The 17,013-nt window shown below is 42.8% G+C and overlaps 2 protein-coding genes and 1 long non-coding RNA gene across 5 annotated transcripts; 1 reads left to right on the plus strand and 2 right to left on the minus strand.

Annotated features, from left to right (window-relative positions):
• Nucleotides 1–1,077: 1,077 nt before the first annotated feature.
• On the minus strand, nucleotides 1,078–3,196 carry LOC116321339 (tumor-associated calcium signal transducer 2-like). Of its 2 annotated transcripts, none has more exons than XM_039622065.1 (6): nucleotides 2,784–3,196; nucleotides 2,318–2,579; nucleotides 2,158–2,220; nucleotides 2,004–2,067; nucleotides 1,814–1,912; nucleotides 1,078–1,713 (listed from the first exon to the last, which is right to left on the minus strand). In XM_039622065.1, exons 1-6 carry the CDS (start codon nucleotides 2,842–2,844, stop codon nucleotides 1,528–1,530), a joined length of 735 nt encoding a protein of 244 aa, XP_039477999.1. In that variant the 5' UTR covers nucleotides 2,845–3,196; the 3' UTR covers nucleotides 1,078–1,527. The 2 variants fall into 2 exon arrangements, with proteins under 2 accessions (XP_039477999.1, XP_039478000.1); XM_039622066.1 differs by having other exon boundaries at nucleotides 2,675–2,796.
• A 3,349-nt stretch (nucleotides 3,197–6,545) lies between these two features.
• Nucleotides 6,546–10,153, minus strand: LOC116321314 (tumor-associated calcium signal transducer 2-like). Of its 2 annotated transcripts, none has more exons than XM_039621464.1 (10): nucleotides 9,245–10,153; nucleotides 8,671–8,778; nucleotides 8,314–8,575; nucleotides 8,157–8,219; nucleotides 8,003–8,066; nucleotides 7,813–7,911; nucleotides 7,528–7,728; nucleotides 7,397–7,438; nucleotides 7,227–7,294; nucleotides 6,546–6,832 (listed from the first exon to the last, which is right to left on the minus strand). In XM_039621464.1, the coding sequence occupies exons 1-9, from the start codon at nucleotides 9,303–9,305 to the stop codon at nucleotides 7,271–7,273; spliced, it is 924 nt and encodes a 307-aa protein (XP_039477398.1). In that variant the 5' UTR covers nucleotides 9,306–10,153; the 3' UTR covers nucleotides 6,546–6,832; nucleotides 7,227–7,270. The 2 variants fall into 2 exon arrangements, with proteins under 2 accessions (XP_039477398.1, XP_039477397.1); XM_039621463.1 differs by having other exon boundaries at nucleotides 6,546–6,837; nucleotides 9,245–10,152.
• A 6,042-nt stretch (nucleotides 10,154–16,195) lies between these two features.
• Nucleotides 16,196–17,013, plus strand: LOC120443220. Its single transcript, XR_005615248.1, has 2 exons — nucleotides 16,196–16,241; nucleotides 16,848–17,013. It is a non-coding gene; the product is annotated as an uncharacterized LOC120443220 (long non-coding RNA).

Raw genomic sequence — 17,013 nt, forward strand, 5'->3', positions numbered from 1 at the left:
GTTTTTAATTTTTGCATACTTGCACTTTATGCAGTCCTGTGCTGATTTACTGTTACATGTAGCACCATGGTCTCAGAGGAACCCTGTCTCATTTCAGTTTGTAGTGCACCGCTGTATGTGGTAGATGCTGAGCTTGTAACTGTTGCTTGTTGCTGTGCATAGCCTATCACTGCTACGTGTAACCAGGGTAACCAATTGCGCAGTCCAAAGGGATCAGACACCTTAATCTTTATGACGGGTCATAAGATTGTCCCAGTTTTCTCACCAGTGGACAGAGCTAATAAACCTGCGCAGTGTCTGTGGCTGTTTTATCATCCAAGGATTTATTACGTGAACAGGATGGCTGAGAGATGGCGCCACCATGTGACTGGTGCTAGAACTAACAGGCACACATTTCAAAACACTGTCACTTTGTTATGAACTGACCTTCGTGGCGAATTCAACCCAAATCCAGAAAATTCAATTACATCTAAAAAAAAAAACAAACCCCCCCCCCCACAAAGAGTTACTGTCATTAGTGTACATTAGTAATACAAACCAGCTAAAGCTACAGTTAGAATATGTTAGCATTATTAAATACCTGGAGGGGTGAGAAGAATGGCTCTAAAACCTGCTTTTAGCATGAATTAAATTCATAGACATATTTTGGACACTCCTCAGACGCTGACATGAAAGCATCAAACAGCTGCTGCAGATTTGTTGGCTACGCATCCACAATGTGAATCTCTTGTTCCAACACTTCCCAAAGGTGCTCTATCTGAGATCTGCTGACTGTGGACGAACCCGGGCCGTCTTCCCCTCTCCATCCTCCACTTTCCTGTCAGTCTTCACTGTGCCTATCAAAAAATAATAATTTTCTGAAGTAACAACACTTACTTTGATCTTTTTTCCTCTTTTGCAGCTGAACAAATAAGATATAATACAGAAACACATCAATAAAAAAATCAAACTACATAAAGTTTTAGCAAGACTAAGCGTGTTCATGGCAATGGACTTCTTATTTAGGAGCCAGGCAATAACATGAGTGAAGCACTCGCTCGCTCCACAAGACCGAAGCAGTGACAGGAAACAAATCAGTTTGTTAAAAGGTGATTTATTTACAAAGTGATAAAAAAGATACAACAAAACGGGAGTGTCAACACGTCGGGGTGAGCTAAGGCCAAAATAATAAACAAAACGAATCTAAACTGATTCCCACACACCTAACCTTACCACAACAAGAGTCAAAAACACAGATAGAGTCTGACCTCCTTAGCTTACTCAAAACAGGAGAAAACAGGGGATCAAAAGAAACAGCAGCTCACCCCTACCCACTCCACTTCAACTGTCACAAAGTCACTGAAGTGGCTGTCACAGGCGTACTGCTTGGATGTTGGGAGAAAAACAAGAACCTCTCTCACCGCGGCGCTCCATCCTCTCACCCAGCTGAGCGGGTCCTCCAGCTGGAACCAGTCAATGTGGAGCTGTAGATGGTAAGGGACTTTTTTTTTTCTTTTTTTTTTTTTTTAAAGTTTTTCAAAATTTCTTTTAAAAATGTAAAAAACATTGGAAAAGGAGGATGAGATGGACGAAGAGTCGGGGGCTCCTCGCACGAAGACTCGGGGGCTCCTCGTCCACATAGTACACGATGATCTTCTCCATCTCCAGGTTCTGCCCATCCACAGAAGGAGTAAAGCGTCTGCTCTGGTCAGTAAACAGTGGCAGCACCTTCACCTGCAGAAAGTCACGTGACATGATGAAGTTAGCCAGTGGGTCCATTATACAAAACGCACACACACACACACACACACACACACACAAAGGTTCTACATACGTCTTTCTCCATGTAGTAGGCCATTGTGGACAGGTCATATGTGCGGTCTCCTTTCTCCTTATTCACATCAACCACAATCATGCGGGTGTCTGGGTCATACTGAAGAATGACAGGATGTTAGTTAGCATGGCAGTGATGCTTTTTGCTTTGTTCTAAATTATAAGCAGTTTTTTGTTGGACTCTCACTCACCTGAACGTCCTTCACCAGGCTGGGGTTCATTTGGTAACGCTTGTTAAGTTCAGTTGCAATGGCACTGTTTTAAAAAGACATTAGGATGGTGAGATCTGGAAATGTCAGCCTCAGCATGCTTCTTAACTTTTAATAAGGGCTGAAGTGGACTTACGTCTTCAACTTGTCTTTAGTCACGGTGGGCCCCTGCTTGTGTGTCAGCTGAAGACGGACCCAGCTGGAAGAGAGGGAAAAGAAAAAAAATAAAGAAATGATGTTGAATATTTGAACTATTCATCCTCACAGCAATCCTTCACTATAGTGAAATCACTTACTAGGTCTCCACCAGTTTCTCACACTTGAGGTTCTGGTCTCCCTTGTCAGTCCGACGAACTCCAGCGCTGTTGACGCACCAGCACACATCTGTGCCGTTGCACTGCTTGGCCTTGAATTTGCCGTTACTCTCACACTCGGGGTCATAGATGCCATCGTTGTCCACAATGGCAGTCTCATCTGGCTGTCCTGCAAATGTGCGAGTGCTCATACCCTTTCTAGCTCTGTACATTTCAGCTTTCATCAAGAAGCACTTGGGGACCACTGAGGGGGAAACAAAATGCACACCATGAGCAGGCTGGAGTTTCAAACAGAGGACATGAAACAGGAAGGAGTCCGTTTATCACTTCTAAACTTACATGCTGTGCAGTCTATGGGCTGTTTTACACCATCACCAGGCTATCTTGAATAGGTGGGTTTTGAGGGTTAAAAAGGGGGAATGAAGTGACTATAATTTAAACTACTTACAGCTCTGAGCTGAGGCTCCGACCGCGAGAGCGGCCAGAAAAGCAAAAATCCACATTTTCATGATCAAAAGTGAAGATAGAAGTCTTCGTCTGTCCGCTTCCTGTGCATCAGTCTCCCGCAGAGGTCAAAGACCGAACGAAGAATTCTGTCGACGCGCCCAACACATCTCCGGTGGCCACAAGTCCGTACTTCTTTCAAACGTCTTCACAAGAGTCTTTAGGAGAACGCAGCGCGGTGGTTCTACAATATGAACGGAAGTGTACTTGATGATGTCATAGCTTAGCTTAGTTTTTACTGCCATCCCCCTTAATTGAACTGTGATTAATATTTGCAATGGAAATTACATATGGTATGAAAAACATTACACAAGTAAAATATTTTTGCCTGAGGTGCCGCCTTTTCTCTTTTACACAGCTGACTCACATCAGTAATTAAAGGGATTTAAGCCCAGAGAAAGGTGAGCTCTGGGCCAGAGTGCCATGTGAATGGTTACAGCTAGTGAGCTGTGTTTTTGCGGTTTACAGCTAGTGAGCTATCTAGGTTTAAGTTTATTAGATTGATACATATATACCAACAAAACAGTGTACATCACTGTCACAACAGCATTTGTTTTCATTCAAAGGCTTTATGGCTTTTCCTGTAATACCTGGTGGGCCGGTCTCTGGTAAAAATGCCCGGGCTGATTTTTTGTCCCAGTCCAGTCCTGGCTCACAGGAGTAGCACCCGGTGCAGCCCATGTGCTTCAACATGAATTCAGAGAACCCCTTGTTCTTAACAAGTGTTTATTTGAGTTACTGTTGCCTTTGTGTCATGTTAAGGCAGTCTGGCCATTCTCCTCTCTCCACCCAAAAGATGTTTTTGTATCAAAATCCCAGTAGATCAACCGTTTCCGAAAAACTCGCCTAACTGGGTTAGGCCTAAGCACAGGCCTAACCCCACCTAAGCACAGCAATGTAAATCACACACACACACACACACACACACACACGTGTCTATATATACATTACACATGCATACACATGCATACACATAGCTGTGTAAACTAACTATAAATAACTAATCTAAACTTATATACATAAAATACAGAAATGAATGAGGTGGCATGAATACTACAGAATGTACATAAGGTGCAGTTGCAGTCTGGCAGTGGGAGCAGTGTGACAGGTCAACTGTTTAGGAGGAGATGGCGAGGGAAAGAAACTGTTCCTGTGTCGGGTGGTCCTGGTCTGCAGGCTTCTGTACCGTCTGCCAGAGGGCAGCAGATCAAAAGTCTGTGTCCAGGGTGTGAGGGGTCTGTGATGATTTTCCTGCCCGTTTCCTGGTTCTTGAGAGGTACAGATCCTGGATGGAGGGCAGGGGGCGCGATGATCCTTTCTGCTGCCCAGTACAGTCCACTGCAGTCTGCTCCTGTCCTGTTTAGTGGCTGCACCATACCAGACTGTGATGGAGGAGCACAGGACAGACTCAATGACTGCAGTGTAGAACTGGATTAGCAGCTCCTGTGGAAGACTGTACTTCCCCAGTTGTCTCAGGAAGTACATCCTCTGCTGGGTCTTTTTGAGGATGGAGGAGATGTTGGTCTCCCACTTCAGGTCCTGGGAGATGGTGGTACCCAGGAACTTGAAGATCTTCATAGTCGACATAGGGCTGTCTGATATGGTAAGGGGGGGCAGAGTTGAAGGATGTCTCCTGAAGTCCACTGTCATCTCTACAGTCTTAAGAGTGTTCAGCTCCAGATTGTGCTGACTGCACCAGAGTACCAGCCGCTCAACTTCCTGCCGGTATGCAGACTCATCACCATCCTGAATGAGGCCAATGACGGTGGTGTCATCTGCAAACTTTAGGAGTTTAACAGCCGAGTTCTTGGCGGTGCAGTCATTAGTGTAGAGGGAGAACGGTAGTGGTGAGAGGACACATCCTTGAGGGGCACCAATACTGAGGGACCGAGTTTCAGAGGTGATCTCCCCCAGCCTCACTTGTTGCTTTCTGTCTGTCAGGAAGCTGGTGACACACTGAGCTGGGAGAGTTTGGAAGAGAGAAGTTCAGGCACGATGGTGTTGAAAGCCGAACTAAAGTCCACAAACAGGACCCTGGCATAAGTTCCCGGGCGGTCGAGGTGTTGCAGGATGTAATGCAGCCCCATGTTCACTGCATCATCCACTGACCTGTTTGCCCGGTAGGCAAACTGCAGAGGGTCCAGCTGGTGGCCTGTAATGTCCTTAGTCCTTGTTAGTCCGGTTTAAGAGTAGTAATTAAATAAACAGTAAATACTAAATATTGAATGTTGTTGTGCAGCACGAAGGACCAACAGCACACAATGTGCTTTGAGGGAGCAGCCAAGAAAGGTATGGTTTGTGTCTATGAACAGTGAACACCTGTGTGCACACCTGTGTGGATGAGCGCGCTTGTATTCAAAAGGTTTCTCCATGTAACGATCTGCTAGAGGGTGTGGGGGGCCATAGCCCCGTCCCCCAGGGCATGAAGCATGCATGGAGTAGATTCAGGCCCCAGACATCCAGATGCCCCAGAGTGTGAGAGCCCAAGGAGGACCACCAGAGGGGCATCCATGCCACCCTTCTGGGAAGAGCAAAGGAGAGCCCCTGACGAGGGGTTACCAAGCAGCCACGGAGCAGAAGCCAGAGGGGGCTGCAGTGGCGTGCCCATGGGCTCTGCCGGCAGCCAGCTGTGCCAGAGTGAACCGAGCCGCAGGCCCAGAGGCCTGAGGGCCCCCCAACCAAGTCACGGGTGCCCGGGCCCATGTTTTACAGTGAGCCGGTACATACCTGAGCGCCCAGCCCCGGACACCAAGAACCACCAACACACCGACGCCTGAGGGCATCAGCCACTGGCAGGGAGTGTGGTGAGGGCAGAAAGGCCTCCATAATTTGGAGGGCCTGAGAGAGAATTGTTAATTTTATTTTCTAGTGGGAACACACATTAACACAAACCATAAACATACCCAAAATCACAGACTCACACATACCTTTGTACCTTCATTTAATTACTTCAGGTACTTTTTGCACAACCCACTGTCATTGTTGCACGTTTCTATTGCACCGACTAGTGTATGCATCGTTCTGTTGCACAGTTTTTTAATTTTTGCATACTTGCACTTTATGCAGTCCTTTGCTGATTTACTGTTACATGAAGCACCATGGTCTCAGTGGTTGAAATGACAATAAAACCACTTGAGCTTCTTTTTGTAAGTTATATAAAAATAACTACTCATACTTAAAAACTTAGCCTCCTAGCTTACTTTAAGGAAGCTTGTAGGACAAGTTTGGAACTCTGTGTGAAGCCATACAGGCTATTTAACACATCCATTCTGGATGCCAGTTAGCCAACAGCTAAATTTGGCTTTTTCACCGCCTGCCTGAACAATGCAGCATAGATGCTGAGCTTGTAACTGTTGCTTGTTGCTGTGCAAAGCCTATCACTGCTACATGTAACCAGGGTAACCAATTGTGCAGTCAAAAGGGATCAGACACCTTAATCTTTATGACGGGTCATAAGATTGTCCCAGTTTTCTCAACAGTGGACGGAGTTAATGAACCTGCGCAGTGTCTGTGGCTGTTTTATCATCCAAGGATTTATTACGTGAACAGGATGGCTGAGAGATGGCGCCACCATGTGACTGGTGCTAAAACTGACAGGCACACATTTCAAAACACTGTCACTTTGTTATGAACTGATCTTCGTGGCAAATTCAACCCAAATCCAGAAAATTCAATTAGATCTTAAAAAAAAAAATACCCACAAAGAGCCTTATTACTGTCATGTTAGCTTTATTAAATAACAGGAGGGGTGAGAGGCATGGCTCTAAGTCCTTTTACAAAACCTGCTTTTAGCATGAATTAAATTCATAGACATATTTTGGACACTCCTCAGACGCTGACATGAAAGCATCAAACAGCTGCTGCAGATTTGTTGGCTACGCATCCACAATGTGAATCTCTTGTTCCAACACTTCCCAAAGGTGCTCTGAGATCTGCTGACTGTGGACGAACCCGGGCCGTCTTCCCCTCTCCATCCTCCACTTTCCTGTCAGTCTTCACTGTGCCAATTAAAAAATAATAATTTTCTGAAGTAACAACACTTATTTTGATCTTTTTTCCTCTTTTGCAGCTGAACAAATAAGATATAATACAGAAACACATCAATAAAAAAATCAAACTACATAAAGTTTTAGCAAGACTAAGCATGTTCATGGCAATGGACTCCTTATTTGTCATTTGCTAAAGCAGGTTGTTACGACCCGTCTAGGAGCCAGGCAATAACATGAGTGAAGGACTCCTGTGAGGTTCTGCTCTGGTCATAAAACAGTTGCAAATTATGGCTTTTTATTTTAACATTTGTTCTTTAAACGACACTTCTGACATGCAAATACGCTCGCCACAGCAATCACACCAATCACTACCACCACGATGACAGCGATGATCCCACCTGTCAGGTACGCGTATGCGTCGACTCTTCACACTCTCTCTGCTTTACATTTGCTCCATCTCTCTTTGCTGAATTGGAGGAAAGAGCAGACACAAAAAAAGTTTATACAATGACCCTTTTTTCCTTTTTCTCAAAAGATGAATTTACCGACAACAGGTCGTTTATCTCACCTGAGTTTTTTTGTACTTCCTCTGTTGCTTCTGGACAAAGAACTACAAACACAGAGAAGAAACTAAATTATGGCTTTTTGTTTTTAACATTCGTTCTTTAAACGACACTTCTGACATGCAGATGCGCTCACCACAGCCAGCAGGCCAGCAATCACAGCCAGCACCACCACCACAATGATGCGGATGATCCCGCCTGTCGGGTGCTTCATGGTCATGGTTGGGGCCTCCTCGTCCACATAGTACACGATGATCTTCTCCATCTCCAGGGTCTGCCCATCCACAGAAGGAGTAAAGCGTCTGCTCTGGTCAGTAAACAGTGGCAGCACCTTCACCTGCAGAAAGTCACGCGACATGATGAAGTTAGCCAGTGGGTCCATTATACAAAACGCACACACACACAAAAAGGTTCTACGTACGTCTTTCTCCATGTAGTAGGCCATTGTGGACAGGTCCTGTGTGCGGTCTCCTTTCACCTTATTCACATCAACCACAATCATGCGAGCGTCTGGGTCATACTGTAGAATGACAGGATGTTAGTTAGCATGGCAGTGATGCTTTTTGCTTTGTTCTAAATTATAAGCAGTTTTTTGTTGGACTCTCACTCACCTGAACATCCTTCACAAGGCTACGGTCAAGTTTGTAACGCTTGTTAAGTTCAGTCGAAATAGCACTGTTTTAAAAAGACATTAGGATGGTGAGATCTGGAAATGTCAGCCTCAGCATGCTTCTTAACTTTTAATAAGGGCTGAAGTGGACTTACGTCTTCAAATTGTCTTTAGTCACGGTGGGCCCCTGCTTGTGTGTCAGCTGAAGACGGATCCAGCTGGAAGAGGGGAAAAAATAAAATAAAAAAATGATGTTGAATATTTGAACTATTCATCCTCACAGCAATCCTTCACTATAGTGAAATCACTTACTAGGTCTCCACCAGTTTCTCACACTTGAGGTTCTGGTCTCCCTTGTCAGTCCGACGAACTCCAGCGCTGTTGACGCACCAGCACACATCTGTGTTGTTGCACTGCTTGGCCTTGAATTTGCCGTCACTCTCACACTCGGGGTCATAGATGCCATCGTTGTCCACAATGGCAGTCTCGTGTGGCTTTCCTGCATTACTGCGAGTGCTCATACCCTTTCTAGCTCTGTACATTTCAGCTTTCATCAAGAAGCACTTGGGGACCACTGAGGGGGGAACAAAATGCACACCATGAGCAGGCTGGAGTTTCAAACAGAGGACATGAAACAGGAAGGAGTCCGTTTATCACTTCTAAACTTACATGCTGTGCAGTCTATGGTCTGTTTTACACCTTCGCCAACCAGAAGATAACACGAACATGGGGGTCCGTCGCATGTAGCCCACTTCATAGTCTGACATGTACTTGGACCTAAAGAGAAAGAGGAAAAAAACCCCACCATACTAGCAGGTTATTAACAGGAACTCAGATACGTAACCACATTACTATACTGTGACTGTACAGTATAGTTAGTATTATATAAGAATGAATAAGAATATAAGAATGAATAAGAATATAAGAATGAATCTTTTGGGTGCTAGTCCCAACACAGCGGAACAAACCTTCCCCACCCACCAACAAAACTAGCTAGTGTAACATTAAAAACAGCTTTTTGGTTCAACTCTGGTGGCAAATTACAATATTTGACCAAATAAAACAAGCAAAACTACATCTCATAGAAAGATAATTTATCTATGTCTTAAATAAAGCTGCTCTGAACTTTTAAAATGTACTTGGTTTTTTTGTTCGTTTTTGTGAAAATTTCCATTAAATCTACTAAAACTGAGCTGTGCCTTTCTTTTTAGAATAAAGTTTGGAACAAATTTAAACTACTTACAGTCCTGAGCCGAGGCTCCGACCGCGAGAGCGGCCAGAACAGCAAAAATCCACATTTTCATGATCAAACGTGAAGAAAGAAGTCTTCGTTTGTCCGCTTCCTATGCGTCTGTCTCCCGCAGAGTCCGAACGAAGAAATCCGTCGAGGCTCCGGTGGGCGCAAGTTCGTTCAAACGGGAGTTTTTTTCTTGATGACGTCACAGCTTAGCTTAGTTTTTAATGCCATCTCCCCTAATTTAACTGTGATTAATTTTTGCAATGGAAATTACATATGGTATGAAAAACATTACACGAAGTAAAAGATTTCTTTAAGAAAAAAAAGATCATTTATAACGTTTATAAGCACTTTATCAAAATTCCCTTTTACATATGATCTCTTTCTTTCTTTTCTTCCAGTATGTATGGCTGCCATGCAGGATGTAAATCAGTAGTGTTAACTGAAAGATAATTCTCTGTTTTTTATTAATCTCACCCTGAAAATTTCAGTTGGTACTAAAGAGCCTAAACCGTGACAAGGTAACATCAAGAAAAAATACATGTTGAACCATGGTTCATGGTTGTTTACAGTAAAGTCTGACCCTACAGCAGCAGAACTCAAGACTAATCAGACCAGAACATTTTAGTGATCTTATGTAAACTATAACCTCGGCTTTCTGTTCTTTGATGCCAAGAAGATTTCCCTCACACCATTACACCACTACTGATAGCCTGAACTGTTAAGACGGAAACCTGCTTTCATGTTGTTCATGCTATATTTGGATCGTACCATCTAGATGTTGCAACAAAATCGAAACTCATCGAACCAGATTATTGTGGTGAGCACATGCAAACTGTAGCCTCGGTTTTCGGTGGCCCCTAGAGACAAAACATGTACAAACTCCAAAACACGTACAAAATCCAAAACACATGCAAACTCCAAAACACGTGCAACTCCAAAACACATGCAAACTTCAAAACACGTACAAAATCCAAAACACATGCAAACTTCAAAACACGTACAAAATCCAAAACACATACAAAATCCAAAACACATACAAAATCCAAAACACGTACAAAATACAAAACACATGCAAACCCCAAAACACATGCAAAATACAAAACACATGCAAACTCCAAAACACGTGCAAACTCCAAAACACGTGCAAAATCCAAAACACGTACAAAATCCAAAACACGTACAAAATCCAAAACACATGCAAACCCCAAAACACATGCAAACTCCAAAACAGATGCAAACCCCAAAACACGTACAAAATCCAAAACACAATCCAAAACACATGCAAACTCCAAAACACATGCAAACTCCAAAACAGATGCAAACCCCAAAACACATGCAAACTCCAAAACACATGCAAACTCCAAAACACATGCAAACTTCAAAACACGTACAAAATCCAAAACACATGCAAACTTCAAAACACGTACAAAATCCAAAACACAATCCAAAACACATGCAAACTCCAAAAAACATGCAAACCCCAAAACACATGCAAAATACAAAACACATGCAAAATACAAAACACATGCAAACTCCAAAACACGTACAAAATCCAAAACACAATCCAAAACACATGCAAACTCCAAAACACAATCCAAAACACATGCAAACTCCAAAACACATGCAAACCCCAAAACACATGCAAACTCCAAAACACATGCAAACTTCAAAACACGTACAAAATCCAAAACACATGCAAACTTCAAAACACGTACAAAATCCAAAACACAATCCAAAACACATGCAAACTCCAAAACACATGCAAACCCCAAAACACATGCAAACTTCAAAACACGTACAAAATCCAAAACACATGCAAACTTCAAAACACGTACAAAATCCAAAACACAATCCAAAACACATGCAAACTCCAAAACACATGCAAAATACAAAACACATGCAAACTTCAAATCACAACGGAAGTGCTCCAAGACGCTAGGGGCAGTGTTGAGCTTTTGTTACCTAGTAACTACACAAGCCAGGAAGTACCAATGACCGGATTTGGGCCGCATTTTAAGGCCGATTACGTCACAGCGCCGTGACGAAGGCTGTCCCAATTCAAAGGCTGCTCGAAATGCGGCCCTCAAATGCGTCCTTCATTTTCCTGAATTTTAAGGATGGTTCGATGTAGCCTTCATGGCCCAACATATCCCAGCCTTCATAGCGCAGCGGTGGTGTGGATAATTTTGCCGAAAAAAACGGTGGAAGCGGAGCGGCCGAAGAGTAAACTTTCAAAAGTAAGTACTGAATATTATGTCACTTATTTATGCGCAAATGTTTAATAATGAAGAACATTAAAACATTACTGTTGGCCACATGTCAGCAAAGTTATGTGACATTAGCGATGTTTGTACTAACTTGGTTTTAAAGCCTTTACTTCAAAATATACGCCGTTCAATAGTCGACCTTAATCTTACAGAGAATGTGATGATTTTATGGATAATTAAAGTCAGTCATATATCCACAAACACAACAAGCTGAAAGTCAGTGATGCTGCTCGGTTTGCAGTCCTGAATATGACGGCACAAGCAGGATTCACTGCACTGTTAATGTTAGCTATGTTATATTGCTGCCTCTGTTCGGTGGTGTCGAGCCAAACGGACTTTAACGTGTGTTTGAACGAGCTGACGGTTCACTCGTTAAGCTGAAAGAAAGATGCTTTAATCACAGGAGTCACACATGTGTCCACTGGACCATCTGGGAACTCTTCTTGTTTAGCACTCGTAATAACACAAACACTAAATCCTCCTTCTCTTGTGCTGTTTTGTAGCAGTGTGTACACCTGAGACTGTCACCTGTCTGTCTGTCTTGCACTCTCTCTCTGTTCCTTTCTCTCTGATTGTGGAATAAAAGTATGAACATGTATTTATAAGTTACACTTGTGTTTGAATCCTGCAGCTTATCACACATTTGGTTTCCATGTGTGACGACTGCAAGTGTCCAGAGTGAGGACAGACTGACCCACTGCTGCACGTCATCTGTGAGGCTTTGCACCCCTGATGATCCACCAGGACAAACTCAGCAGTGTGTGAGGAAGAGGAGGAGGAAGAGCCAGCAGCAGCTGACAGATGGAGAGAATAGACAGACTGTTCCCTGTTTGTGAAGGACTGCTAGAAAAGTGTAAAATAACTAATTGTCTGTCCTGAATCAGTCTTATTAGGTAATGTTCAAATAATTTTATCATTCCACTGTTTTCAGTGTGGGAGAAAGTACTCAGGGCCTTCAAGTTACACACTATGAAAGGCAGCAACAAGTTTAATATTCAGAAACCTAAAGTATGTATCAGCAGCAGAATGGAGCTAAAAATAAATGTTTGTTTCAGTTCTATGAAGCTTTGAGTATTTTGGATTAGTAGCACTGCTGTGTTTGTTGCATCATATTGCTGTAATTGTTTATATGCTTTATGTATTCTGAGGTAAGTTGATCTATAGTGTTACATCATATTCTATAAGGATGTTATGTGTTTGTATACTTTCTGCCCAATTTGACCCATTTAGCAGAAGTCAGCCTGTTTAAGGCTCTGATATCTATTCTGTATGACTTAAAGCAGTTATGACATGGTCTGATTTTCTCACCCAATAAAGGAATATTTAATATATCAGTCTACTCTTCATTCTATCACCAACAGTTATCACAGCTCGTACATTTTCTTTTTACACATATATGTAAGCATTGAGCCAAATTTAGTAATGCCAACATATTAAAAGAACAATGTTTGTCTCTTATATATAATACATCTGTATATACACTGTCAGAGATACTTGTCTTTGAGTGAAGATTTAAGGTGATAGGAAATATAAATAACTGCTACTTGCATCTTTGACCCAGAGTTCAAGCTCATATATATATGTATATATATGTGTATATATATCTATGATAATCTGACAATACATATAATATTGTCCATATTATATTAACATTACCACAGTGAGATGACTTTAGTCTCATGAACAACATTAGCTAATTATTATTTACTAACTAATCTTGAAATGACTGTTCAGTACAGAAATGAAGCCCAACTATCATGTTTTACAGTCCTGTGGTCTCAACTAATCAAAGTGATGTCATGACAAAAATGAATGAACAACACAACATTTTTTCTCCTTCATTTCTATCACACAAAGCTGTATGAAACGTTTCTCACGGTTAGTATCATGGTTGCTAGGCAACCTGAACAGCGCGACGAAGGCTAGACCGTCCCATTTCACAAGCCTCTCACTTCCGCACTTCCCGTACTTGTAGTACCTTGTAGCACCGTACGTAGTACGCGTAGTGTGCGTACTTCAAGCGTGCATACCCTGAATTGGGACACAGCCTAGACCGTCCCATACAGCCCATGCGTTTGCAACAAACTTGCCGTTTATTTTGCAAATCGAGCTCAACACTGCCCCTAGCGTCCTGGAGCACTTCCGTTGTGATTTGGAGTTTGCATGTGTTTTGGATTCTGTACGTGTTTTGGAGTTTGTACATGCTTTGTCTCTAGGGGCCACCGTACTTAGCTAACAGAAGCAGCACCGGTGTGGTCTGTTACTGCAGCCCATCTGCTTCTGCATGAATTCAGAGACACTCTTCTGCATAACATGTTTGTAACAAGTGGTTATTTGAGTTACTGTTGCCTTTGTGTCACGTTAAAGCAGTGTGGCCATTCTCCTCTCTCCACCCAAAAGATGTTTGTGTGTCAAAATCCCAGTAGATCAACAGTTTCCAGAATACTCACCTGCCTGGCACTAACAACTATGCCAGGTCCCAAATCAGTTAAATTAAACCTTTCTTTCCCATTCTGATGCTTGGCTTGAACTCCAGCAGCTCGTGTCATGGTGAGCTGTGCGGCAAGCAAGGGTTGGAACAAATGCAGGACTTTGAGACACAAACTTTAAAGCAGCAGCTTTAATTGTTGGTAAAATGAACTAAAAACAAACACTAAGGAAAAAAAATAAAGACAAATTAGAACTAACAACTGCAGAGACTTGAGACCATGGAACTACAACACACAGCTAACGTGGAGGACGTGAGAACAAGCAGGGAGACTGAAGACTTATATACACAGGCAGGATAACGAGGGGACTGGAACAGGCGGTTTCACAACTGGGACTAACCAGAGCTGACGAGACAGGGAGGAAGCAAAACTAAGTAAGCTGAACACATGACAAAGGTCTATCAAAATAAAAGAGGAAACAAGAGACATGACAGGTAAACCAATGAAGAGACAAAAACACAGAAACTTGGTAAACACAGGAGCAGACACTGAGGGAGGGAGAATTATAATCACAAACAACTGAAGGAAAACAGAAACACGCTCTAAACATAATGAAAGAATGACTAAGAACCCAAGACCCACAACGTAACAGAAACTCATGATCGAACTCTTGATCATGGGTCAAACGAGAACAGAAAACTTCAAGAAAACAAGCATAAACCACTCAGAGTATAACTCAACTTAGAATATAATCTCACCCAGATGAAGTCTAAAACATAAACCCCCATGACAGCTTGTCTTGACCATGTTTACATACTGCACTGAGTTCCTGCCATGTGATTGGCTGATTAGATATTTGCATTAGAAAGCAGTTGAACATGTGTACCTAAAAATTTGGCTGGATGCATGCACACTTCCTTTAAAAATAAGAGAGAGAATGGTTATTTTATGTTCTAGTACGAACACACATTAACACAAACCATAAACATCCGAAATCAGGTTTTATCTGATCTTCACTCAGAGACTTTCCTCCTGAGTTACAGGAACCCCAGAATATCCACAAGCCTACCAAAATCGATCAACTCAAAGGCTTAAACAGGACCAGAGGACTCAGAAATATGAGGTGAGGAAGGATCTACTTTATTCTGCTCTTATTTTATTCTTTTGTTGGTGGCAAGGCACTGTCATGACTTTTAGTTACCCAGCCTCACGTGTAAAGGTAACGCAAAATAATCGTTATTGCGTTTTACTAATGCACTGATATTTTTACTAAAAATTAATGTCAGCTTGAATATACAAAAGCTTCACTGGACTATTACACGTGTCAGTTTGTGACATACTTTGGCAAATACAAGTGTACGTTAACTGTGACCTGCTGTCAAAGTCGTTTTGCATCGATGTCCACATCCAGCCCACTTTAGTCTTAAGTGGGCCAAACCAGAGAAACTCCTCTTTGTCTCAGTATAAAAATGTTTAACCATGCATTTAATCCCCTTTAATATAAAAAGAAGTGAAATTTCAAGAGTGCATCTCAGTTTTTCTACACAATAAAGAAATGCTGCTCAGAAAACGTTGTTTCCTCCTGTGGACCCATTGTTAAAAACACAAATGTCTGCAGTTTTGTCAGGGTCCTGGGTCTGAGCGACCCAGGGACCCTGAGCAGTTTTGGACTAATATTATAATATATGTATTTTGTAGTGCTGTCCCTCGTTCTCCCTGCATATGTGTGTGTGGGTGTGGCCCTGGCAGGTGATTGGCCACCAGTGTTGGGGAGTAACGGAATACATGTACCGCCGTTACGTATTCAGAATACAAAATATGAGTAACTGTATTCCGTTACAGTTACCGTTTAAAAAGGTGGTATTCAGAATACAGTTACTTTGTTGAAATAAATGGAATACACGGCGGTACTTTCCTGTTTCATATTGTCGCGGGTCAGGATTGTTTGGGTTTGTTTGACAGCTACGTTCTGTTGTTCCAGGCGGCAGCGTTACGGTTGCCATGGTTACAGGGTGACGCGCTCTCTCTCTGCGTGTTTCCTGGGTGAGAGAGCGCTTTTTTGTTGTTGTTGTTGTGCTAAGCTAAAAGGCAGAATGCTACAGGCATAGCTCTAAAGCATGTAGCCTCATGGGCAGTGTAGTCCGTGCTGCAGCGAGAATGGACTGCCATACACGTGATGTGTCTGTGAGCGAGGGAGGGAGAGAAAGGAAAAGTCCGAGCTGTCACGGAGCAAAACGGGAGCTGGAAGCATGTAAATATAATAATAACCACAGCAACCAAGAAGAGTGCCTGAGGAGCCCAGCTGTAAGTAAGCTATTAAGACTCAACTGTACACTGTGTTCGTGTTTTCCTCCGGAAAAAATAAGTTCTGTTGGAGCAGCCTTTCAACGCCTCTCTCTGTCTCCCGCAAGCAAAGTTGACCCAGACAACAAAGTAAAGCTAGTTTTCGGCTACCAGCCCGACACGAACCCGACGTATTAGCCAGAGGTCCCTTTACTACGTTTCGGAGCCGCGGACCTTCAGTAACAGTAATAAATCACAGCAATAGGACATTCATGTAGTTGTAAACAGCATGATAATATATTAAGTATTCCAAAGTATTCAGAATACGTTACTCTCATTGAGTAACGTAACGGAATACGTTACAGAATACATTTTGGGGCATGTATTCAGTATTCTGTAGTGGAATACATTTTAAAAGTAACCTTCCCAACACTGTTGGCCACACCTGAAGACCATGTCACACCTGCAGCTGATCAGGCCTAGTCGGAGGAGCTACTTGAGAGTGTGGTGGAGCTCTCTCCGACGCTGGATCATTGCGTGGCTTCACGTTAGTCTCTTGACCAGTTCTTAGTTTGAGTCTCCTGCATTATTGTGTGTCTGACAGCTGCCTCTCTCTTATGTCCCCAGGAGTAGCGAGAGACGAGAGGGCAGCGAGCACGGGGTGCTCATCACGGAGAAGCGGAGACAGGAGCACTAACACTGGGAAGAGGACACGTCACGGGAGTCGGGAGAGCACGGGATTTATTGTCATGTTTTTCCATCACTGTAAATAAACGCACTGCTTGTACTAAGA

Source organism: Oreochromis aureus, linkage group 13 (assembly GCF_013358895.1).
Source record: "Oreochromis aureus strain Israel breed Guangdong linkage group 13, ZZ_aureus, whole genome shotgun sequence".
Taxonomy (NCBI): Eukaryota; Metazoa; Chordata; class Actinopteri; order Cichliformes; family Cichlidae; genus Oreochromis; species Oreochromis aureus.

Excerpts from the sequence above, each read along its gene's own strand:
- LOC116321339 (XM_039622065.1), bottom strand. The coding sequence starts at position 2,844 with ATGAAAATGTGGATTTTTGCTTTTCTGGCCGCTCTCGCGGTCGGAGCC. Across the intron at positions 2,580-2,783 it reads CGGAGCCTCAGCTCAGAGCT|TGGTCCCCAAGTGCTTCTTG; the intron begins GTAAGTAGTTTA and ends TTTCCCCCTCAG. Across the intron at positions 2,068-2,157 it reads ACTAAAGACAAGTTGAAGAC|TGCCATTGCAACTGAACTTA; the intron begins GTAAGTCCACTT and ends TTTTTAAAACAG.
- LOC116321314 (XM_039621464.1), bottom strand. The coding sequence starts at position 9,305 with ATGAAAATGTGGATTTTTGCTGTTCTGGCCGCTCTCGCGGTCGGAGCC. Across the intron at positions 8,779-9,244 it reads CGGAGCCTCGGCTCAGGACT|GTCCAAGTACATGTCAGACT; the intron begins GTAAGTAGTTTA and ends CTTTCTCTTTAG. Across the intron at positions 7,912-8,002 it reads GCCTTGTGAAGGATGTTCAG|TATGACCCAGACGCTCGCAT; the intron begins GTGAGTGAGAGT and ends GTCATTCTACAG.